General features: G+C 35.6%; 1 protein-coding gene across 3 annotated transcripts in view; it reads right to left on the bottom strand.

The window, feature by feature from the left end:
• The window catches only part of Aldh1a1 (aldehyde dehydrogenase 1 family member A1), a 142,698-nt gene extending 119,785 nt beyond the window's left edge, over positions 1-22,913 (bottom strand). The window contains exon 1 of one of the 3 annotated variants that reach the window (XM_058584004.1): positions 22,669-22,913. Coding sequence is in view for 1 of the 3 variants with exons in the window: in XM_046459406.1 (XP_046315362.1) it covers positions 22,669-22,675 (7 nt within the window). In the remaining 2 variants the exon portion in view is untranslated. The remainder of the gene's footprint in view (positions 1-22,668) is intronic. The other 2 variants (XM_058584005.1, XM_046459406.1) reach the window with 2 other exon arrangements.
• Between the last annotated feature and the right edge of the window lie 3,044 nt (positions 22,914-25,957).

Raw genomic sequence — 25,957 nt, 5'->3', positions numbered from 1 at the left:
ACAAATTTGTATCTCCCTAATCCATTATTCACTATTGTCTCACTCTGTTTTTTTCTTGTAATATATTATTGCTTGATAATACATTATTTGGATAGAGACTCTGATAATTTTGCTTACTGTTGTTTCCCTATCTCTTAAGATATTTAATAAATGTTTGTTAATATTATAAAATAATCTACATTGAAGGACAAAAGACATGAGGCAAGAATGACTTTATGTTCATCTGTTAACATGATAAATCTTGACCTGGGGTAGAGGAAGGAGAGCAATGAAAGAGACACTTGATATTTTGAAAAATGAACAAAAACTAAACTTGATAAGTCACTGAATATTTCTAATGAGGGGAAAGAGCAATGTAAAATTGCTGAGGCTTCAAGAGTATGTGCCTGGAGAATGGTGGTAGAATTTAAAAACAATGGGCAGTGGCTAGATGACAGATTCCTCTCTTGACATAAGGATTCCGAGTTGAGGGACATTTAGAGACATGTGAGTAGAATTCAGGAGGCAGGTCAGAGCTGAATATCTTGTATCACAGTAGAGATGATAGCTACTAAAGTCCTGAGCTTAGATAAGATCTCAGTGGGCTAGCCTCTTGAGGAAGAGGACAAGGAACTAAACCTTTAGTTGTTTAAGCCATTTTCAAAACCAATTTTTAAAAATATCTATTCCTTTTCCCCAGGTTATTTATTTGATATTGTACTGTTCAAGTTCTCCAGAAATTCTGGATATTAACCTCTTGTCCAATGTGTACTTTGCAAATATTTTCTCCCCGTCTGCATCTTTACTCTGTTGATTGTTTCCATTGCTGAGCAGTTTTTAAAAAAATTTTGATGTCATCTCATTTGTCTATTTTTTCTCTTTATTTTATTTGTTCTAATTAGTTATACATGACACCAGAATGCATTTTGATTCATTGAACACAAATAGAGCGCAACTTTTCATTTCTCTAGTTGCACCTGAGGTAGAATCACACCATTCATGCAATTATACATGTACCTAGGATAATGATGACCTTCTCATTTCACCATCTTTCACACCCCCCATTCTCCCACCCCTTCCCTCACACCCCTTTGCCCAATCCAAAGTTCCTCCATTCACCCTCTGCTCCTCCATGTTGGATAAGCATCCACAATTCAGAGAAAACATTTGCCCTTTGTTTTTTTGGGATTGGCTTACTTCACTTTGTATGATATTTTCCAACTCCATCCATTTACCTGCAAATGCCATAATTTTATTGTCTTTTAATGCTGAGTAATATTCCATTGTGTATATATACCACAGTTTCTTTATCCAGTTATCTATTGAAGGACATTTACATTGGTTCCACAGTTTAGCTATTGTGAATTGTGTTGCTATAAACATTGATGTGGCTCAATCACTGTAGTAAGCTTATTTTAAGTCCTTTGTGTATAGACTGAGGAGTGGGATAGCTGGGTCAAATGGTGGTTGCATTTCAAGTTTTCTGAGGAATGTCCATACTGTTTTCCATAAAGTTGCACCAAATTGCATTCCCACAAGCAATGTGGGAATGAGTGTACCTCTTCCCCCACATCCTCACCAACATTTACTGTTGTAAATATTCTTCATAATTGTCATTCTGACTGGGGTGAGATGAAATCTTAAAGTAGTTTTGATTTGCATTTCTCTAATTGACTTTTTCATATATTTGTTGATTGGTTGTATATCCTCTTCTGAGAAGTGTCTGTTCACTTCCTTAGCCCATTTATTGATTGGGTTAAAAAAGAAATTAAAGGTACATGAATAGGAAAAGAAGAACTCAAACTATCACTATTTGCCTATGGCATGATTCTAAATTTAGAGGATCCCCAAAATTCCACCATAACACTTCTAGAATTAATAAATGAATTCAGCAAAGTATCAGGATAGGAAATCAATACCCATAAATCAAATGCATTTCTATACATCAGTGATGAATCCTCTGAAAAAGAAATTAGGAAAACTACCCCATTCACAATAGGCTCATAAAAATAATATACTTAGGAATCAATATAACAAAACAGGTGAAAGACCTCTACAATGAAACTATAGAAAAATAAAGAAAGAAACTAAAGAAGACCTTAGAAGATGGAAAGATGTGCCATGTTCTTGGAAAAAAAGAGTTAATATTGTCCAAATGGCCATATTACCAAAAGCGCTATATAGATTTAATGTGCTTCCAATTAAAATCCCAATGACATTCCTCATAGGAATACAAAAAGCAGTCTTGAATTTATTTGGAACAATAAGAGGGCCAGGTAGCCAAAGAAATTCTTAGCAAGGAGAGTAAAGCAGGAGGTATCATGATACTGGATTCTAAATTATACTACAGAGCTATAGTAACAAATATTGCATGGTATTGGCACCAAAATAGACATGTAGACCAATAGTACAAAATAGAAGACACAGAAATAAACTCACCTAAATAAAATTATCTCATACTAGACAAAGATGCCAAAAACATATACACTGTAGAAAAGATAGCCTCTTCAACAAATGGTGCTGGGAAAACTGGAAACCCATATTTTTCTCTTTTGTCTGTGCTTTTGAGATTTTATATAAAATGTCATTAGCCAGATGAATGTCATATTGTATTTCCACATGTTTTCTTTTAATAGTTTTATAGTTTCAGGTCTTAAATTTAAGTCTTTAATCCATTTTGAGTTATTTTTACGTGTATGGTAAGAGATATGGATCTAGTTTCATTCTATGCATTTTGATATCTGGTTTTCCCCAGCACCATTTATTAAAGAGACTCTTCTTTTTTCATTGTGTTTTTGAAGATTTTGTCAAAACTCAGTTGGCTGGAAATGTCTGGGTTTAGTTTTGGGCTCTCTATTATACTCCATTGTTTTGTGTCTGCCCTTGTACCAATATCATATGGGTTTATTCATGATAGATTTATGCTATATTTCAAAGTCAGGAAATTATTCCTCCAGTTGTATGTATTTTGTTCAAGGTAAATTTGGCTATTTGAGGTCTTTTACGTTTTCATATATATTTTAGAACTTTTTTTTTTATTTCTGTGGAGAATGACACTGGAAATTTGATGGGGGGATTGCAGTGAATCTGCAGATCATTTTGGGTAGACATTGGTCAGCTTTCCCTTACTGTGAAAAAATACCTAAGATCATCAACTTAAAAGGAGGAAAGATTTATTTTTGCTCATGGTTCCAAGGAATAAGTCTGTGATTAGCCTAACATTTTTTTCCCTATGAAGAGGAAGTGCATCATGGCAGTGGGAGCATATGGCAGAGGGGCTGCTTACCTCATGTCAGCCAGAAAGCAAAGACATAGAGTAACCAGGGTCACAATAACCCTTCAAGGGCATGGCACCAGGACTTCAATTCTGCCCACTAGGCCTGACTTCCTACAATCTTCACCACACGTAATTGTGCCATAGGTTGGTGACCAAGCCTTTAACATGAATCTTTGAGGGACATTTAAGATCCAAACCACAGCAGAAAGATGGATATTTTAGTGATATTATTTCAATCTACAAATATGGGGTATCTTTTTATTTATTTGTATCCTCTTCAGTTTCCTTAGTTATTTCCCCCCCAAATCAACAGATATCAAAAACATTGTACAGATGTTCAACATTACTAACCATTGGAGAGATCAAATCAAAATGATCATGCAAAATACACATTCCAGTTAGCAACACAATTATCAAAAAGACAAAGAATAACAGATGCCAGTGAAAATGCAAAGAGGAGCTCTTATACACTGTTGTGAAGACCAATTAGTAAGTTATAGAAAATAGTGTAAAGTTTCTTCAAAAAAATTAAAAAATAAACCGCAACATGATCTCACAATTCCACTCCTGGGTATATATTTAAAGGAAATTGAATCAGTATGTCAAAGAGATATCTGCACTACTGTATTTATTGCAGCTCTATTCACAATAACCAAGAGATAGAATGTACCCAAGTGTCCATCAAACGATGAATGAATAAAGAAAACATGGTACATATACTCAATAGATTACTATGAAGCCTTGAAAGAAGGAAATACTGTCATCTGTAGCAACATGAATGAGTTGGAGGACATTATGTTCAGTGAAATAAGCCAGATACAGAAAGAGAAATTCTGAATGACTTCACTCATGTGGAGTCCAGAATAGCTGAGTACAGAAGACTGGTTAATAGAGAGAGGGGAGAGCAGAGAGGCATGCAGAGGTTCTTTAATGGGGACAGTGTTACTGTTGGTGAGGAGAAATAAGTACTGGTGTTCTATTGCACACTAGGGTGACTATAGCTAACAATAATGCATTGTGTATTTTAAATACCTAGATGAGAGAGTTTCGAATGTTTTTATGACAAAGAAACATTAAATGTTTAAGGTGATAGATATGGTAATTACCCTGACTTTATCATTTCATAATGCATTTATGTATGGAAGCATCACATTGTGCCACATAAACATGTATAACTACATGTCAAAAATATTAACATGAACTAAGGAAAAAACTGACTTTGGGTACTGTAATCCAGTCATAATTTTTTATTCATCCCACACGTATTTTGTATTTTGAGTAATATACATGATGTGAGAATTATGGAGAATGCACAATCTAGTAGAAAGAAAGAACAAAAGGAAAATATTTACCCATATGAGTCATCCAAATGAATAAGCCATTCAGCCTTCAGTCACATGTAAACCTCAAGTTGCCAGATGTTACAATCTTTAAAGACAAGCTGAGTTTTTAATGTGAGAATTGCTAGTACCTAAATATAGGGCATTGATTAAAATGTTTGGGCCAAATTAACCATGTTTGCTTGCCAGATTTAATTTGAAGTCTGTCCTATTATAATCTCAATCAAGGATAAATTTTGTATGCTTCTTATAGCTTACATTGTACAATCTCAGGGAGAATGCTTTTAGTCATGAGGATCTGATAGAACAATTTGTTAGAAGGAGTGTCTCAGAAAAGTTATTGTATACTGGTAGAATACTCTTGTTAGTAAGATTTGTCTATTTATTTATCAAATAATTGTGTAGGAATTCCATATATAATGAGGTGTAACTAGAAATCAACATTTTAAAGGGAACTTTTATTAAGTAGGAAAGGATGCAAGATTCTTACCAATTGAAGGAAAATCTTAAATAGTTAAATAAGTAACTGGTATACTGGCTGAATCTCCTTTAATATCAATGAGAAAATAAGTAGTAGAGGAGACAATTTTTAGTGAAGCATTTATCTGCTTGTATTACTTGGGGAAGGGGAGTAGACATGGTTCTAGAAATATCTACTACAGGCATAGAAAAAAAGTAAATGAATGAAGAATACAATATGGAACATTTTTATCTGTAGGAAATAATAGTGAAAAACTAAATTAAATCTAAGACTGATTAAACCGATGGCTTTCAAGATTTCTTGATTATGTCACAATAAACTATTTTCCTTTTCCATACTGTATACAAAAGGAAATTCACATTTATGTATGCACAAATACACACACTGATGAAAGACAAAATTACAATTCTAGTCTTGTAGGTCTTAATTGGCTATATTTGTGAATCTAGAATCAGAAGCAGTCTGAACCAGAAATTGTTCAGAATGCTGCACTGCATCAAACAGGCATCTTATATTTATAGTCAACACAAAGAAAGTGACACACAGAAAATAAAAGTGAGGTACAGAGAAAGCCCTGTTGGTTACAGCTCTTACCTTATTTGAACACAACATGCACAGGTAGCCACTTACGACTGGCTGAGACCCAACTACTTGCTACAGAAGTAGGATGGAGTCTGCACATCAGATTACTTTTGCTACATATAGAGAAACCTTCAGGTCCAACGTAAAACAGATACAGAGGCATCGGTAGATCAACCTAATTAGATATACAATAAAACTAAAATTTCACATTAATATTACATTGACTATGATATCTTGAAATATTTTCCAACCCTGTTTTATTTCATTTTTAAAAAGCACTGATTATGACTTGCTAATGAGCTAAACCCACATCTTTGAAAACAGTGGGCCAAATAAAATAACCACGTGGTCACTTGCTCCTTACTTTCTCTCATGGGCTTAGGTTTTCCAGGACTTGGTTCTAAAAGTGTATGATTATATCTGAGATATGTATATTTCTTATGTTACTTAGTTAAAAAAATCGAATCATTTCATCATATATTTGTTTTCAATTTGATACTACTTTGTATTTATGAAACTATGTTTATTTTCAGAACTTCTTAACTTTACCCATCAAAATCAAGGAATCATAATCTTGAAAAAGAATAAACAAACTGAAAATTTATAGTAAAGTAGACTCCATATAAATTTATATTACTATTTATATAACTTATCTTTGCATTTAAGCAGGATACTCATGACCAAAACAGCAATAATAGAAGCATGCAGTAATAGTGATTTTTAGAAAAATTAATCCAATGTATATAGACTTTTGAAAATATATAGGCTACCTTTTAGAGGTTTTATTAATGTTCATTCATGCTATCAATTTTTTCAAAATACTCTTTAAAATAATTAGGAGAACAGTTTATTATATAGAAGTTACCATCTATGTACAAAGCTTTTGGGAATTGAATTTCTGGAATGTAGGGGAGTTTAATTATAAAGTTTGTATTATATTCTTTAGACAATTGCTTCTGTGAATTGAAATATTATAGAATAAAGCTGGACACAGTGGCACGTGCCTATAATTCCAGCAGCTTGGAAGGCTGAGGCAGGAGGATTGTAAGTTTAGAGCCAGTCTCAGCAACTTAGCAAGGCTCTAAGCAGCTTGGCAAGACCCTGTCTCAAAATAAAATATAAAAAGGGGCAACCAGAGATATGAAAAATTTGTGCTGTATATGTGTAATATGAATTGTAATGCATTCTGCTGTCATATATAAATAAAAAATGAATAAAAAATTACCATTTGGGAAAACTGTTCTAAGAACACATGGAAATTCTTTTCAGTATTTTTACCAAAAAAAAAAAAAAAAAAAGAACTACCATTAACTCTTCTCAAAAACAATGGGCATAATTACAATGATCTGGAAAAGATTGTACTAAGAATTAAATGAAATAATTTATGCAATGTTGAGAATCCTCCTTGAAAACTGTTGTTCCTAGATGGTTCTGCAATAACACAATATTCTAGAAAAACCTACATTTTCAAAGAAGCACTAACAAAAAACACAGAGACACACACAAAAGTGTGCCAATAGGACTTATTAGAAAACCAAGGCTAGAGGCACACCACACACAATATATTTTTCTTTCTAATTAGAGAACTAACAAAAATAACTAAAATCTCAATAAAAGTTTTAACACACGTAAAGCTCCAGTGGCAGTTCCAGTCTTGGCAGCCTCAATCCCTGACTGATAAGACTGTTAAATGTTTTGGCCATTTGTATTTCTTCTTTTGAGAAATATCCTCTTTTTGAGAGATATATTGGGATGCCTCCAGTGCAGCCAAGTATTGCTTTGATCTTTAATTCTAGATCTTTTATTTCTTCCATATGAATTTTAGGACAGGTTTTTTTTGTTTGTTTGTTTTGTGAAGAATTGTCATTGTTTTTTGTTTGTTTGTTTTTTGGTGGTGGGGTGGGGTTTACTGGGAATTTAACTCAGGGGCACTCAACCACTGAGCTACATGCCCAGATCTTTGTTTTTTTTTTTTGTTTGTTTGTTTGTTTGTTTTGTATTTTATATTTAGAGACAGGGTCTCACAGAGTTGCTTAGCATTTAGCACCTGGTTATTGTAGAGGCTGACTTTGAATTTAGGATTCTCCTGCTTCAGCCTCCCAAGCCACTGGGATTACAGATGTGTGCACTTGACTGGCTGTCATTGGCATTTTGATGGGGAGTATATTGAATCTCTAGAACACTTTCGGTAGTGTGACCACTTCGACAATATAAATTCTGCCTATCCAAGAATATGGGAGGTCTTTCCATGTTCTAAGGTCTTCTTCCATTTCTTTCTTCAGTAGTCTATAATTTTCACTGTAGAGGTATTTCTTCTACTTGGTTAGATTTATTCCTAAGTACTTCATTTTATTTTTTGAGGCTACTGTGAATGGGTTAGTTTTTCTGATTTCTTTTTCAGCAGATTCATTACTGCAGTAAAAGAATTCTTTTGATTTTTGTATGTTGAACTTTTATCCTGCCACTTTGTTGAATTTGTTGATGAGCTCTAGAAGTCTTCTTAGGGAGTTTTGGATCTTCAAGAAAGAGGATCACATACCAGCAGAGATATATTTGACTTCTTTTTGTATTTCCATCCCTTTAATTTCCTCCTCTTGCCTGATTGTTCTGGCTAGAGTTTCAAGAACTATATTGAAGAGAAGTGCTGAGAGTGGGCATAACTCTCTCATTCCTGATTTGAGGGGAAGTTCTTTTAGTTTTTGTTCATTCAGTATTTTGTTGGCTTTGGGTTTGTCGTGTATAGCCTTTATAATGTTAAAGTAAGTTCCTTTTCTCCCTAGTTTCTCCAGTGCTTTTAGAAAGAATAGATGGTATATTTTGTCAATCTTTTTTTGCTTTATTGAGATGATCATGTAATTGTGTCAGTAATTCTACCTATGTGGTGAATTACATTTATTGATTTGTGTAGATTAAGCTAATCTTGCATCTCTAGGATAAAACCTACATGCTTAGAGCATACTATCTCCTCAGTGTTTCTGAATGTGATTTGCTTATATTTTTATTAATGACTTTTGTGTCTGTATTCATTAGTCATATTGGTGTGTAGTTTTCTTTCCTTCATGTGTCTTTGATTTGGGTTTCAGGGTGAAACTGGCTTCACAGAATGAATTTGGGAGTATTACTTCCATTTCTCTTTGATGGGATGATTTCAGGAAAACTGGTATGATTCCTTTTTTAAAAATCCAATAGAGATTAGCTCTGATTCTAGACTTTTCTGTTTGAAGGCTTTTAATTGTTGTAATCTCATTGTTTGATATTGGCCTATTTAGGATTTCTTATTCTTATGGTTCAGTTTAGGTAGTTTACACATGTCTATGAATTTGTTAATTTCTTTCCAGTTTACTGGAGTATAATTTTTCATAATAATTTCTAATAGTTCTTTGGATTTCACAAGTGTCTGTGGTGATATTGTCCTTTCATCACTAATTTTATTGATTTGGTTCTTCTCTCTATTTTGTTTGGTTTGGCTAAGGACTTAGCAATCTTGTTATATTGTTCATATTTTCAAAGAACCACCTGTTTGTTGTATTGATCCTTTATATTGTGTTTTTTCTTCATTTCATTAATTTCAGCTCTGATGTTAATTATTTCTTGTATTCTACTGACTTTGGAATTGGTTGTTCTTGCTTTTCAGGTTATGACATTAGATTATTTATTTTGATTTTTTTAGTAGGTATTCAAAATTGTATTATTTAATCTCCAGGTGTTAAAATGATTTCTGTTTTTTATCTTGCCACTGATTTCTAATTTTATTCCATTATAATCTGATAAAATAAAAAAGAATTTATCTCTAATTTATTTTCTATGTGTAGACTTGCTATTTGTCCTAAAATGTGGTCTATTTTAGAGAAGGTTCCATGTGCAGCTGAAAAAAATTAAATTCAGTTTTTGATGGATGAATATTTTAAAGATGTTCGTTAGGTCTAATTAATTAATTATATTTTTTAGTCCTGAAAAGTCTTTACTAATTATATCTAGATGACTTATCTATTGGCGATGGAGGTATGTTGAAATCACCAAATATTATTGTATTGGGGTCTATTTGATTCTTTTTGAATAGGGATTGCTTTATGTATATAGTTGCACCAATATTAGCCACATAAATATTTACAATTTATATTTTGTTTTTAAATGATTCTCTTAAACAGTATAAAGTGACACTTTTTTTCCTCTCTCTTATCTTCTGATTAATTTTGGTTCAAAGTCTACCTTGTCAGATATGAGAGTATCTACTCCTGCTTGATTTCAGTCTCCATTCACATGAGATAGATATATATATTTTCAATCCTTTCATCTTCAGCCTATGGATATCTTTGCCAATAAAGTGAGTCTTAAAAATAACATGTGGTTAGGTCCTGTTTTTAAATTTATTCTGCCATTCTATTTCTTTTAATTGGAGAGTTGAGACCATTTATGTTCAGTGTTATTATTGAGAGATGATTTTTATTTCCTGACATTTTTTATTTTTTCTAATGTTTAATTTAGACTTGATTCTCCTTTAATTGATTACTGCTCTAGTAATATTCATCCATAAGCTGGCTTTAATTTTTTAAAAATTTCTTCTGCATGAAATATTTCATTGAGAATGTTCTGTATTGTTCTCTTGGTGGTGGTGAATTCTTTTAGTTTATGCTTATAATGGGAGGCTTTTATTTTATCTTTGTTCTAATCAGCTTTTTCACTGTTGTGACCAAAAGACCTGATAAAAACAATTTTAAAGAGGAAAAGTTTACTGGGGGGGGGGCATCATAATTTCAAAGACCTTGGGGCCTGAGATGAGGTAGAATATCATGGTGGAAGAGTGTGATGGAAGAAAGTAGCTCAAGACATTACACCAGAAAGGAGAGAGAGAGAGAGAGAGAGAGAGAGAGAGAGAGAGAGAGAGAGAGAGAGAGAGATATGCTCTACTTACTAGGGATAAAGTATAAATTCCAAAACACACCCCCAGTGATCAAACTTCTCCAGCCACACCTCACCTGCTTGTTACTATTCAGTTAATCCCTACCAGAGGATTAATGCCGATTAGATTAAAGCTCTTCAAACTCAACCATTTTACCTCTAAGTTTTATTGCATTGACTCACAAATGAGCTTTTGGGGGACACCTAATATCTAAACTATAACAAAATAGTTTTGCTGGCTATAGCAATCTTGTAATACATTACTCCATGTTCTTCTGCCTTTGAGGTCAGGGCTGAGAAATCAGAAGAAAATCTAGTTGGCTTACCTCTAAATGTGACCTGCTGCTTTTCTCTTGTGTCTTTTAAATCTTTATCAGTGTTCTATTTCATTTTTGTGGTGTTGGGAATTGTACTCATGGCCTTGTGCATGTTTCGAAAGCACTCTACCAACTGAGCTATATCCCCATCCCTTATCTTTTTTCTGTATATTAGGTATTTTAAATATAGTGTGTCTTGGAGATGATTTCTTTTGACCTTGACTCTTTGAGGTTTTAAGTACCTCTGGTACTTGGATTTTGATCTCATTCCTAAGGGTTTGACCATTTTCTGATATTGTTTTATTGACTAGTCTGTGCATTTCTTTAGTTTGTTTCTCAGTGCCTTTTTCTACACCAATGATTCTTATATTTGGTCTCTAAATGTTATCCCAGATTTCTTGAATATTCTGGTCATGGTCTCTTACAATATTTTCTTTATTGTTAACTTTAGTTTTAAGATTATTTGCTCTGTCTTTGAGTCCTCAGGATCTGTCTTCTATGTGGTCTAATCTATTGGTGATGCTTTTTAATTTAATTTATTGAGTCTTTCATTTCCAAGATTTCTGTTTGGTTATTTCTCAGAAGCTGTCTTTATCGACAGCTATTTTCTCTCTTAATTCATTCCTTATATCTTTTAGTTCATTGAGTAGTTTAACTCTGAACTTTCTGAATTCTTTATCCAACATTTTCTCCACTGTGGTTTCAGTGGGATCAGTTGTTGAACTGGGTGCTGTTTGTGGTAGCTTGCTAGGGATAAAATATACACTCCAAAAGTACACCCTGGCTTTTTCATATAATTCATATGTCTACCCAGTTGCTGGGATGACTGTCTCTGTTGCTTTTATGCAAAGTATGTTTAGTGGGCTTCTTTGTCTTAAGTACCCCCACATTGAGTGAATATCCAAACATTAATACCCCCACTCAGTGTACATCTTTGCAATGTGCAATATCTGGCCCAATTTGAGAGAAGACACCAAATCCTATTAACTTTATCACTTCAGAGCAAAGACATGTACTAGTAAAGCTTAGACAGGGAAATATATTGAAACTGTTCTCTATATTTCTCTAAACCAAGTTGTAATAATGTTCTTGAATATGTTGAGAAATCAGTTATTCAGGATAGTGAAATTATTATTGAATTATTATTGAAAAGGGAGGAGAGAAAAAATGGGCCGAAAAGAAAAAAGAGAAAAATAATACAAAAGAAGATAAAAGAATAAAATGGGTGAGGTTCAAGGCAGGAGCAAGTAATACAAGAGGGAAAAGAAAAACTAACAGGAACAAGTGGAAACCTGAGCCATGAAAGCAAATTTAGAAAGAATAATTCCAGGTAATGGTTTAAAATATTAGAAGAAAATATAATCAATTGATTTGAGGACCCTGATTTCAAATAGTCAGGGAACATCTACAAATTCAATATAAATAGAGATAGCTGAAATATCAAAACTTACATTAGAATTATTTATAATATTCTACACCAAGTTGGGGAGATTTCTTATTAAGTCTTCCTGATTTGGATTTCATCAGGATTTGGAATTAGAAGACACTCACCACTCCTTGGCTTTACCTCAAATTTTCCATGAGGTGTGGAGGTAGTGATCACACCAGCTGACCTGCTACAATTCCAGGATAGCCCCTCCAATCTTTAGTGTGTCCAGGTACCTACTAGCTTTCTGGTGAGTCAGAGGAGATGACCCTTAATGTTTGTGACTTAGTATCCATGTTACTCCTTGTTAAGAAGGGATGCAGTCTTTGTAGGCCTTGCGAAAGAAAAGCTTCAGGTATTCAGTGCTGTCAGTGGGATATCAATGTATATTTAGGTATTTGCAGAGTGTCGTGGTCTAAGATACAGGTATTGTAGCCTATTCAATTTGGCAGAGGGTGATCCAAGGTGGTGGTGGATTTCTGGAACTACAGTAGCTGTTATCTATGGGGTATTCCTTGGTAAGCCCCTATGTAGGGTGTACTGCCATTGTATATGTAAAACATTCTCCACTGGATGCTTTCATTTATTCTCAGGAAAGATCTTCTGTGGTTTCATGCAGCTGAATGAGAATCAAGTTAACTGACCAGTATGGTACTGAAAGTTGTGGATCCTCCTAGAGGTGCTAGGGCACAGGAGCTACTGCCCTGGTTACTATAGAATTCTCTCCAGTTGGTGCTTGTTAGCCCAGAGGCTCAAGACTGTGTATTTGGAACATGTTGTATCTGCTGGATGCTTCTGTTCATTGTGGGGGCCAGAGATGCAGAGGTCTCAGAGCTATTGCTGACTTTTGTGGAAATTTCTTCCAGTGATCCTAGCTAAGGGATTGGTGGCTGTTTGAAGCAGTGGGGATGGTTCATTCAGGCTCTGTGGGTGGTCTGTGGCATACAAGCCTCTACCTTGGCTGTTGTAGATCACTGGGGTACTGTCCCCATGACTGGGGTAGAGTGTTATTGACCTACCTTTATCTGAACCCCTATGAAATGTGGCTGTGAACCCCTGAGTACCAGATCCCTTCCACTGGTGCTTCTTTATAGTGGCCTGCCCTATCTCAGCATTTGGTAGCTGTCTACAACTGAAAGGCCTGTGAATTCAGTTTCTCTGTGGGCCATTTGTGACACAGAAGCCTCCATCCTGGCTGGTGCAGCTCACTGGGGTTTTACCCATAACCAGGAGGTAGGTAGGGTGTCAGTTGGCTGTTAGTTGGCCTGAGCTCCTTCAGAGCTGTGGAGAGTGCCAGGTAGGGGTTAGCACTTCCCCCAAATGATTTGCTCTTGGGTCAGCTTCACCCCTCTTTATCTGAAATGAGGGGGAGGCGGTTTTGGTAACCATCAGTTAGCAGTGATCCCTCTATAAGTTCCTTCTAGATAGATTACTGAGACAGCCCACTTCAAAATAATTCCCTCTGGTTTTATTTGTTACTTGCTATAGGTGGAGAGAAGCTCTATTGATTTAATTTCTTCTAGAGAGATTAAATAGTTGGTACTCTACAAAATGGCTGACCTGCTGGCATAGCTTTCTGAGCTCAATTGAGGCTTAATGGTGTGACCTCCTTCACTGTCTTTACTGTTCCTGTCATATTTTAACTTGGTCTGCTTTTCTTTCCAGCTGTTGTTAAGGAGGTCTGTTTATGTATCTTTCTCTCTATCTTCTTCTCTGTTACTCCTGCTCCCTAATCCCATCATGATCAAGGTTTGAGGTCAAAAGATCCTTTCCTTATTGTCTGATCCAGTAACCAAAATCCAAGTCTCTCCAAGTCTCCAGCTGTACAATATTGACTTTATTGACAGTACTGTCACCCACCTCTCTTTCACTATTTCCTTTCTGGGCTGTGGAGAGTTGGGGGTTGCTACCTAGATCTGCTCCAACCATCTTTGAGATCAAGTATTGACCTTTTATTCAACTACTTATAAAACTTTCAAACCTTGAGACCAAATGTTCTGGGGAATTCTTCATTTATACTCTGAGTTTCAAAAATTAGTTAACTGTGTAGAAAACAGTCATTCATTAGCCACCGAATCTCCTTCAGGATTCAATCTATCCTTCCTCCCTTCCTTCCTTCTTTCTTTAAGTATTCCCATATTGATGATGATTCTGAGGGAAATTTTACCCTTGCTTACTTCAAAACATTAATATGTTGGGAAGCATGATAAGTTGAATGAACCTGACTTCTTAAAAAGAAGAAAAGCACAATTCCTCTAAAAGTTACAAACAAATTTCATTGACAATTACAGGAACATTGTAAGCATATCTGGGTAAGTATGAGCAACTTGAAGCAGAAATAGTATTTTAAAAAATAGAATAAACCCTGTCTCTTGAGAGTCTTAGAAAAGTAAATGGAATAATAAAGGGCCATCTTCTGGGAATGGATGAGTCCTTTGAGTCCTTCTTAGAATAGAGGAACTAGATACTTTCTTGCGTTGGTCTCCAGCCCTCTAAACAGACTCATTCCATTCCCAAGTCAAATCCAGAGCTATTAGTACAGTCACAGTAATTACTCCTGGGGTCTAGTACTTTTTAAAATTGGTTTTATAAACAAAGAGTAGCTTTTATATTCATTTAAGAAAATTTCAGATATTCAAACACTGCCTTAAAAAAAAGGTCAAAAAAATTTCCAGATTACTCAGCTCTAAAATGTTTAGAACCAATACATAAATAAAAGATTAACTTAAATTTTTTTTTTTTTTGAAAATGACAAAAAGAGATGCTTGGGAAATAATTTTGACCTTAAATTCATTTTTTTCCTATTTATACTGACCTTCAAGTGAATGAGGAACACATAATAAATAAGTTGGAACTACTTTAGGATGATATGAACTGAAGAATCCCAATTATTTTTCGGCTAAAGAATTTCAGTCATATGTTTTATTATGGTACATACATAACAAAAATTATATTTAAACTAATTTTTTGTTCCTCTACTAAGAATAGAACCCAGAAATACTTTACCACTGATACATTGACAGCCTTTTTACATAGGGTCTTACTTTTGAGGCTGATCTCAAACTTGCAATCCTTCTGCTTAGCCTCTTAAGTCTCTGGAAGTACAGGTGTGTGACAATATGCCCGGACACTTTAACCATTTTTAAGTGTACAGGTAAGTGGCATTAAGTACTTTCACACTGGGCAAACTGCCCATTCCCTGAACATTTTTCACCTTCACATGCAATTAATCCCAAAGATGCATGAGAAATTTAAGAGAAATTCATTTATGTTGCCTTCACTTTCAATTTTAACATTTCTCCTTAATATTTGTAATATAAATTAATATTTAGTGAATTCACTGATTTTTGGGGTTTGTTTTCTGCCTTCACTTTTAATGTGTTCATTAGTAATTGTTCACATTAATGTGAAATTTGTTGGCAATAAATATATAGTTTTTGAAAAAAATGCTTGTACTTTTTGGAAAGTGAGCCTGAGTAAAAAATTTAACACATTGCAGAATATGTTACATACCAAACATTGGCCATCTGAAGGTAAAATTAATTGTAGGTTTCTACAACAGAAAATGAGATTCTCCATGAATGAAAATAAGTCAGGTGCTATTAAATTAAAATTTGTATTTCATCAGATCCAAGTGAAAGAAGAAAATGTTCTTCCTTTCAAGTTGAATTATTTTGAGTAAAGATGTGAAATTTTGATAATGCTTTATAATTTTAAGGAAAAAAAAAGATTTTTCCCCCCTGTGAACTGATATACTTTTTTTTCCTTTCATAAATCATCTATTTTTAAAGTCTTCATTAAATTCATCATGAGGCTTTCAGTATTACACTTCCTGCTATAACAATAGCACAATATTAATTATAATAGCAATCACAACTATCATTAATTGAAAGCCTATCTTAAGTGAGAATCTGACATATTTTTGTAGTCACCAGAGAATACTGCAAGTGAGAAAAAAATGAGCTTCAGAAAGGACAGATGATTTACTCAAAGTCACTGACTAGGATTATGCTATATACTCTTTGGCATTAAGCATCTCATATTTCCTCTTGAAGCCAGCAAGACTATCATGTAAATGTGACTGGACAGGATTTCTGGTTCCATCTGTAATTTCCTTTGTAAATAGAAGGGCAGGTGCCATGTTGTCATCCTTTACACAGTGACTAGTCAGGTCAGTTTGTTCTATGAGCATCAGTCCCATATCTTGGGAAGGTTTCCATCTCACTAAGTTTATATCTTCAAATAATGTTAAGGTTTTATCAACTATGAGAACACAACTAATACTATAATAAAGACAAATAGCTGAATAAGTTTAGAAAGTATGGAAATGGGCATATTGATAAAAACTTTGATTTATAAAATCATGATTAAAAATCCATGCAGATTAATTTTTTATTAATGGAGATATATGTATGCTCACTGTAAAAAATTTAATCAATGTGGTAAAGTATGAAGAAGAGAGTATATATCTTCCTAAACCTTCACAAACAGATGAGAACTTGCTTCCAGATATCATCTCTTTATGAATGTATGAATGTATGTGTGTTTGGGTGCATGTATAATTTTTTGTAGATTAGTTCTTCCTATGCATGTGGTGTGGTGTCTACTTTTCTACTTAGCAATATGGCAGGGACATCTTCCATGGTTATAAATATTGAGTTGCCAATATCATTTTTAATGGATGCAAAGTATTCCTTGTACAAAGTGCTATTTTGAAGAAAATTTAGGTGGTTTCAAAATTCTGTCATAAACAATGCTTCAATTATCATCTTTGTGTATATATTTTGATTCCCTTGGATGATTAGCTCTTCAAGATAAAATTTAAAAATTTTGTTGCCTGCGTACAAGGGTAGATACATGATGTTGCAGTATAAAATAGTAAGCTACTCTATCAGAAAAGTAGAAATGCATTATTGAAAACTTGTATTATTTCATCAATATTTATATAGAAAAGTTTGTAATAAGTAATCTACAAATCCATTTATATTTTCGTATTATATATTATTAAATAATTATTGAGTTGTAATGAACAGAAGAATATGTTACTACATCTTTGTGGTACTTTTGTGCTGTTCACATGCTGCTAACACAGTTTCCACCTATCACTGCCACAATTGCCAAGTGTTCTCAGAGGTCCCACATGGGAATTACAGTGATCTGCCATCAAACTGTAAATCTCACACCTGCTCAATTCAGACAGCTCAGACCCTAACAAGATGGCGGGCCAAAGAGTGGTTCATAGAGTCAGGAGCTGCTTATCCCAGATTTAGACAGCCAGATAGGAATACCTTCCAGAGATCTGTGTGAGTAATATCTTACACATATCGCTCCAGCAAAAGATCAATCCAAAGAGTTTGATGTGAGGTTCAAAGTAGCTTAAAACTCAGTTTATAGCTTCCTTTGTCTATAATTTTTCACCCCCTAATGGTTATCATGAAGTCTCTCTCATTATTTCATGTGCTGGTTGGTTTATGACAGTGAAAAAATGGTATTATGTTATAAATAATATATGATGTATTCTTTCACAATTATTTCATTTAGCTCTTGCACAAAATTTTATTTCATTTATCAAAACAGATAGAAGAATTCTTGTACTCTATGTGCAAAAGAAACTTTGGTTATTTTTGAGAAGGGCCCAATATCTTCATCTGAGCCTCCATGTCTGCATACTGCTTATATTATAGTGGTGATATGTATGTGTGGTGATAATGGGGCAGGCCTGGGGTGGAGGATGACCATAATGGAGGTGCCATGTTAATAAACATTATAAATCTTCTGTGTTGATACAGACATTTGTGTTTTTATGTAGTAGAGCTGTGGTTTTATGCAGTCATTTTGATAACACAAAAGGAAAAACACAATATCTACTGGGGAAGGCAGATGGCAAATCTTCCTAATATCAACCACCTCTAGAAAATCTTTTCTCTCACTTAAAACTTTAAATGCAAATTGAATAATATTGCTCTGGTATGGTAGGAATTTAGACTTGCAGGAAGCAGTTTATCAAGATGTTAAAATCCTTACAAGGCCAGCACTGCCCATAAGATCATATTCAGCTTGTTACAAATGCCAATGCCAATTGAGCTGTTTTTCCAACCTGGGCCGGTTCACCCCTCCTTAGGCAACCTGGTGGCCCCCCGCTCCCGGGAGGTCACCATATTGATGCCGAACTTAGTGCGGACACCCGATCGGCATAGCGCACTACAGCCCAGAACTCCTGGACTCAAGCGATCTTCCCACCTCAGCCTCCCGAGTAACTGGGACTACAGGCGCTCGCCACCGCGCCTGGCTAGAACTCTGAATTGAAGTTTCTACACAGATGTTTTATTGAGGGGAATTCTCAGAAGATACACTAGTAAGGAAGTGGGAAAGCAAATTTGAGCAGAGAGTGAGCTTAATCCACAATATAAATGTAATTCTAATCAAAGTATCAAGCATCTGCAGATTTATGGAGCTAGAATGAGCCTTCCTGGCTATCCTGAATTGAGTCAAATCATCAGGACCTTTGCATCTGTGCATCAGTCAATCCCTGGCTGCAGGCCACTCCTGGAAAGGAGGGACATCTCTGAAGGAGAAAGTGTCCTGAAACCAAGGGAATGCAGTAGAAAGCTATTCGCAGTAGAAATTCCCAGCAGCTGAGGAGATATGTGTGTTGACTCTGATGAGCAGACTGGAGTGAGACAACACAGTATCCAAAGCCAAGGAAAAAACTAGGGAGCAAACAATCAAGTTTCATGGAATCAAGCATGTCTTGAAAATTAAATTGGCAGTTTGGGCTTTACAATGTGGATTGTAAGTTTCTTGAGTAATAGAATTGTGCACCTGGGGCTTTCCCCCTTCTTTTCATTCTAAACATGGATGTGATGATTAGAGTTGCAGCATCCAAAACGGGAAAGTCTTACAAATGGCAGAAATATCAACTGTCACAGAGCTATGGAAACAGTCACTTACTTTTAGGCATTTGGTGGTGTAAGAAATATAGATTCTATTTATGTAAGTTATTTTAATTTTGGTGGTGTTGTTCTTAATGGCTATTGAGTACAATCTTGATTACTTTAGAAAGCTTTTGAACTAGTTTAGGCAAGATTTGATGGGGACCTGATCTAGGTAATGTAACTGGGAATAGAGACCAAGCTGGTGAGAAATATGTTAATGGTTGAATCCATAGGACCATGTCACTAATTGTGGGATTCAAGAGAGATTGAAGATTCAGGAATGGTTCTGATGTTCTGGTATATGAAGTTTTTCTAGTTTTACCTTCTGCCACTCATATTTCAGTTTATTTCTTGACCATGCCCAGTTATTTTAAACCTGTCTATTTTTTATTTTCTGATTTCTCATTCTTTTCTTTCTTGGTACTGGAGATTGAATCCAGGGATTCTTAACCACTAAGCCATGTCCTTTTTTCTCTTTTTTATTTTGAGACATCATTTTGCTAAGTTGCTGAGGCTGGCTTTGAACTTGTGACCCTTCTGCCTCAGCCTCCCAAACCACTAGGAATACAAGTGTGCACCACCATGCCTAGCCCTCTCTACTTTTTCTCTTCTTCATCCTATTTCATTTAGTAACCTCCAATTTGTGCTTTAAAATTTTAAATAGTACTTTCTCTGTAAAGCACTTCCTTTTCTTTGGAGAGAAGCTACAGGTTTTTGAATTATCATTATGTGCCCAATATTAAGTACTTTCTAGATAATAAGTCATTCTTATAACTAACTCTTAGGTAGGTACTGCTAGAAGTCCTCACTTTACTGATAAATACTGAGGTATTTATTAAATTTAAATAATAGACTATGAAATAACAGAGCTTGCATTTGTATCCTGATAAACTGCTTTTCAGAGACCCTGATAAACTGCTTTTCATAGAAAAAAACGAAGAAGAAAAGTGGGTAACACTCACTTCAATTCCCCAGTCATTTGGATATGGTAACAGTTGTTACATCCCATCTCTAGGGGGTTCCAAAAAAAAAATATGACTATACCCAAGATCCTGTGAATATGACCTTATTAAGAAAAGGATCTTTGCATATGTAATTAAATTAAAGATCTTGAGATGAGACAACCTGAATGATCTCCATGGTCCCTGAATTTAGAGACGAGAGTCCTTATAATGAATAATAAGAGAGACTAGGAGAAGAAGAGACCATGGGAAGGACCGAGACAGAAACTGAAGTGGGGCAGCATGAGTCCACAGAACACCTGGAGCCACCCAAAGATGTAAAAGGAAAGGTAAAATTCATCTTTACAGTCTGTGGAATAGCACAACCCTAATAGTACCTTGATTTCAGACTTCTGGCCTCTGGGCTGTGAGTTAATAAATTCCTTGCTGTAAGCCATCTCATTTGTTGTACTTGGTGACAACACCCCTGAGAAGCTAACATGTCACTCCTGGCCATATAGCGCATGCATAGAACCCATGATCTATAACTCAATTTGGAGGGTTAGCTCCATGATTCTCATATACCATACTTTATGGAGAAGTATTACTATTGCTAGCCCAGAAACTTCAGGTTCTGGTGGAAAAGTTCCCTTCTAGAAAGTGATATCATCAAAGGCTCAAAAGCACAAGTACTAAACGATTTGGGTTCAAATCTTCTTTCAACTATTTACATGCCATTAGCCTGAACAAATTTTGAAACTTCTCTGGCCTCATCATCAGTCATATATAAAACAGAGAAAAAATTTCTTATATTTAATTTCTTATATATAATTTTAAAAAATTTCTTATATATAATTAAAATAATATAAAAAGTACTTTAAAATGTCTATTTATTGCAAGCACTCTATAAACATTAGCCCCACGTTTATTACCATGGAATAGAATTTTCTTTTAACCAATGAGTGTCTCTAGCCAGCCATGGGCTGTGTAGTGTGAGCTATGCACATTTGAGCACATGAGGGGACTGGACTGATGTCACTGCTCTGGTTGAGCTGTGTGACTTGTGTGTCTTTTTTGCTTGTTCTGCCTTTGATCCCACACAGCACCCCTGAGATAGATATGGTCTTCCAAGATGTCAGTCATCTGCTGACCATAAGACAGCACCAAGCAACCCACTGATGCCCAATCCTTTGCCTTATTTGGGTGGAACTTTCTCCAGTGTCTTCCTCCCAATAAATAGGGCTTCAGGCATGCTCTCTCTCTTTTGCCTGCCTCTTTTGCCTCCCTTGTGGGAGCTGGATCAGAAGAGCCATCATTGAACCCCAAGAAAAAGGTCCTTTCTGAGTCTGTGTGGTTATTTCATGCCAGCCCAATTTACCTGGCATGACCCTGACTGATGGAGTCGCAGGTCGAGGCAAATGAATACATTTCTCTCCCAACAAACCTTTCAAATCATACATTCTCAGGCAATTATCAATAGTCTGTGATTAGGTACTTGCACAAATTAATCAAATATGAGTTTCTATACATCAGAGAAGGAGACGCTTCATTGTAAAACATTAGAAATAAAACATTATTTTGGTAGCTAACTGTGACATGATTTTATGCCATTTAGCAAAATTTCTGCAAGTGGGTGAGTGAATGTCTATGGTTTGTAGGCCTGTGATAGATTTTTTTTTTAGGATGCCAGATAACTTCTAGAGTTTAGATATTTAGAAATACGTGTTTTGTTTTTTTTTTTTTTTTTTTTTTTTTTCAGTATAACCCTGTAGCTCAGCTTAGGTCCTGAAGATTACCATCCAGGGGATATATTACCATCCAGGGTTTATCATTTACTTTGGAGGCTTGCTTTCTTCCCTTTGTGAGAAAGTCTGGCTACCAAAGAACAATTTGGATGCTCTCATTAAAAGCTGACTTTGCAACCCTGAATACTTACCAAGCTCAAAACTCTGAAGTAAACAACAAAGTCTGTTATATAATAAGTTGCATAATATAAAATAGTAAAAAAAAAGAATATTGACTATTTTACTTTAAAATAGTAAACAACAAAGTCTGTTAAGTATTAAGTTGCAGATACCCTGACAGGAAGAGGGTCAAAAACCACAGGTCATTTACCTAGCAACATATAGCAAAAATGACTCTTAAGTTTCCTTTACTTTTTCATTCTATCCATCTTCCTGCACCTTAGCCTGCTGATATCCCAGAGGTGATAAATATTATCCTGGTGCAGCACTTTAGTCAGAGGGAATTTGAGACTCCAAGCAACACAACATCTCTGTACTGTTGGCTCCCCCTTGCCCCCATACCCTACCCAGCCTCTTATTCTTTCTTTCCCAGCTCCTTGCTATGTACCTTTTGACCCTACCGCTGTCTAACACCAGCAATTTAAAAAGGATTCCATCTCTCCATCTCCCTTCTCCTGCCCTGTTTTATTCAAGGTTGATTTCCATCTTCTTCCCTTCTCTGGAGCCCCTTGCCCCTGAAGTCATACCTCTCATGCAGCCACTCACGGGGAAATCTCACAGCTCCTGTACAGGCTGCAGAAGCCTCTCTCTCTCTCTCTTCCTGGCTTCCAAATGTCCCTTCCATCTCCAGACTCCTCCCCGTGCAAGTGCAAGTGGGAGGTCCAGCCCTCCTGTCTTCAGGGCAGGATGTTCTCTTCAAGCCCTTCTCTGCAGGGAAGTTCTGGGCCCTGTTGCTGTGGTGGCAGGGATGCTTCTTGTTTCTTAGGACACACTCAGCTTTGCCAAAATCCTTCTCAGTCTTTAGGTCTCTCCTCCATGTTCCTCATACTAATAGGCCAGCTTTCTGGGCACAGGTGCGCCTTCCATGTTTGGTTGTAATGGGATGAGTGGATTTTGTGAGACTGATGATTGGACTTGCATGCTGTTTTTTCCTAAAAAAAAAAAAAAAAAAAAAAGGCCCTCAACCTGGAATCCCTTAGTCACCATTGAGAAGCTTTCAAAAGTACATCTGTGCCTAGAGATTTTTATGTAATTGGCCCATGTGGCCATTGTTACTGTTTAACAGCTCCTGAAGGTGTGACTAGGTTTGAGAATCAGTGCCAACATTTTCAATCTATGTTCTTCTCACGTGTTTTTTCTTTTCTTTTTTTTTCCTAAAAGCATTAGGATTCAGCATGAATCTCGACTTCGAAGCCACCTGTCCTTAAGCAGCCTTATAGCCCCTGTCCTCAGTCAGAGTTCACCTTCAAAACAACAGGAACAGAATGTGCCTCCAGGATTTTCCAAGAAAGTTCCTGAGAAAGTTGGCAATGTGACTGAGCATGGTAAACTGCCAAAGAGAATTTAATAAAAGAAACTAGAAGTGCTCTGACTGAACAGGAATCCAGAGTGATTACATGGTTACTTAGATTTGCTGATGAACTGTTAACTATCGTAGTGACTCTGGCAGAATCACCTGTTGGGGCATTTCACTTTGTGCATCACACGCTGGCTTGTGCCCTGTTTTTCCTGTTGGTTTTGATTCCTGAAGAAGGGAGCTAGCCTCTAAAATCTTCTTATCTGTTGTAATTATTACGCAGATGAGGAAATGGAAGTCAAGAGGGATTATAATTTAATGAAAGTTCTATGGCTAATAAAGGAAGAGGGAGGTGAGAAACTCACCTTTCTGAGAGCCCAGTGTTCTCCTAAGACATACACCTGTTACCTACTCTACTCTGCTTTGGAAATGCTGCTGATAAGCACCGTTAAACAAACTGGTGGTGTTTGGTGTATGCCCAAAACACATTGGATTTCAAAAAAAAGCAAGAGCCAGAGGCAGATCGTTCATAACTAAGCTCAGAAAAACATAGGGAAATAAACAGGAGAAAAAAACGACTTCATCTTTCCAAGAGTCTTTGTAACAGGGTGAGTTATAATTCACAGGGTGTCAGTTGTAAAAGCAGTGCCTAATTTGCTTAGTGCTGTATCACATGTTTAGAGTGCAGTAAATGGTTTTAACTACTACTGATGGGAGAGGATTTGTAAAGTCAGCAGGCTGCAAAGAACTAAATGTGATGAAGTCCTCACTGTGTTATCTTTTGGAACAGATAGAAGAAAGGAAGGGTTTCAAATAGTAGCTGTTGCGTTGATTTTGTGTGTGTGTGTTTTTTTTTTTTCTTTTTAGCTTAAATGCTCATTTTGGCTGATCTCTCAATTTTAACTCCCAAGATCGTTACTTGGAAAAACAGTGCCAACCAAGTAGATGTAGCTTATTAATTTCATCTGTGAATTTACAGAGGCAAAACAATCAGAGAAGATAGTGTTTTCTTTCAGATAATATAGAATTATTTATGCTGCATAAGATTTCCAAGGTAAATATTCCTTTGACTCTTGGCATTCTTTTGTAGAGCCTATCATGCTCATCTAAACTAGAAGATAACTCTTTGCTATTGGCAGGAATTATTGTAGTTTATTAAGATACTTTAAAAATATTTTGAAGAAATCAAGTATCAGTCTACTAAAAAATGAAAGAAAGCTAGAAATTGACAATAGCCAACCAGTATGCTACCCAACAATGCTACTTGTCTCTTAAGTAATCCAAGTGTGACAGTTTAGTTGTGTTTTCTATTTTTATCTATTTTTTTACCATAAAATATGTTAGATAACAATATTCTATATATGCATAGGAACAAATTTAGCTAGTTTAAATGAGAAGGAATTCAACCTAAGGATAATAGTGTACCTGGGTCTTCAGAGAGCACTAGCAACAATGAATGTAAGGTCACAAGGCTTCTCTTTTATTTATTTATTTATTTATTTATTTTACCCCATTTATTGTTCAGACCTACTTCCATGGTTTCTTAGGTCCACTTGGTGGGTCAGTGGCTTCAAAATTATATCTTCAGATTTTAAGAGTTTACAGATCTAACTCCTGAAAGAGAGGACGATCTTTCCTATTCTTTCCTATTCCTAAGGAAGATCTGTCCTGGGCTAGTGGCCCACCTTTGGATCAGCCACTTATGTCTAGGTAGAACAGGTCATGCAGAAATAGGAAAGTTTTAAAAATCACCTTAATAAACAGCCTGGGAAGTTTAAAGACAGAATGGGAGTCAGATAGCCAATTAGATACACACCAAATGGTTTGTGATTCACTAAGTTCTTTCTTTGGATAATGATCTAATTTGATTCTCGAAAAATGATAGATTACTTTGTACCAAATTGTTTAATAGCATTTCCCATTTTGTTATCTTTTTGTTGTTGTTGTTGTTTATCTAGTTTCCTCCTAGTCTATGTAATTTTGTTTTGAATTCTTAGACTCTAACATTAAGGAGTTCTGTAAATATTTGTTGAAAGAACATCTGTCTAATTCTGCAAGATAGAATGCTTAGATGAGGATACTGGGATGCACTGAAGTAAAGTGACAGGGTTCAGGTCTCTCAGCTAATGTTAGTTCCTGTGGCCTCAAGTAGTTTCCAAACCACAAGGCTGCTGTCTACATCTTTTTCTGTTTGTTAGTGACTTACACAGTAGGATTTGGATCTGGTGGTTAGAAATGTGAAAAGAATTAAATTGAGGATAAAGACATCAATTTGTTGTACAACAATTTGATTTTCTCCTCTCTGTGTATCAAGTAAGGACAGTTTTCCATCAACTACAGTAGTCTTTCCTTACTCATTGGGGGATACATTCCAAGATCTTCAATGAATGCCTGAAACTAAAAACTGTACCCATCCCTGCACTCTATATGTAATTCTTCCTAGTGCAGCACATTGCCATCCATCAAAACACATTCTCTGCTCAAGTCTTCCACCTACAAATTTAATGCCTTTCCATGTT

The sequence above is a fragment of the Marmota monax genome, unplaced genomic scaffold (genome assembly GCF_021218885.2).
Source record: "Marmota monax isolate L192 unplaced genomic scaffold, Marmota_monax_Labrador192_F-V1.1 WCK01_AAM20220418_F8-fsc00059, whole genome shotgun sequence".
Taxonomy (NCBI): domain Eukaryota; kingdom Metazoa; phylum Chordata; class Mammalia; order Rodentia; family Sciuridae; genus Marmota; species Marmota monax.
Note: the sequence above shows the minus strand (reverse complement) of the source record. Positions and strands in the feature narration are given on the sequence as shown.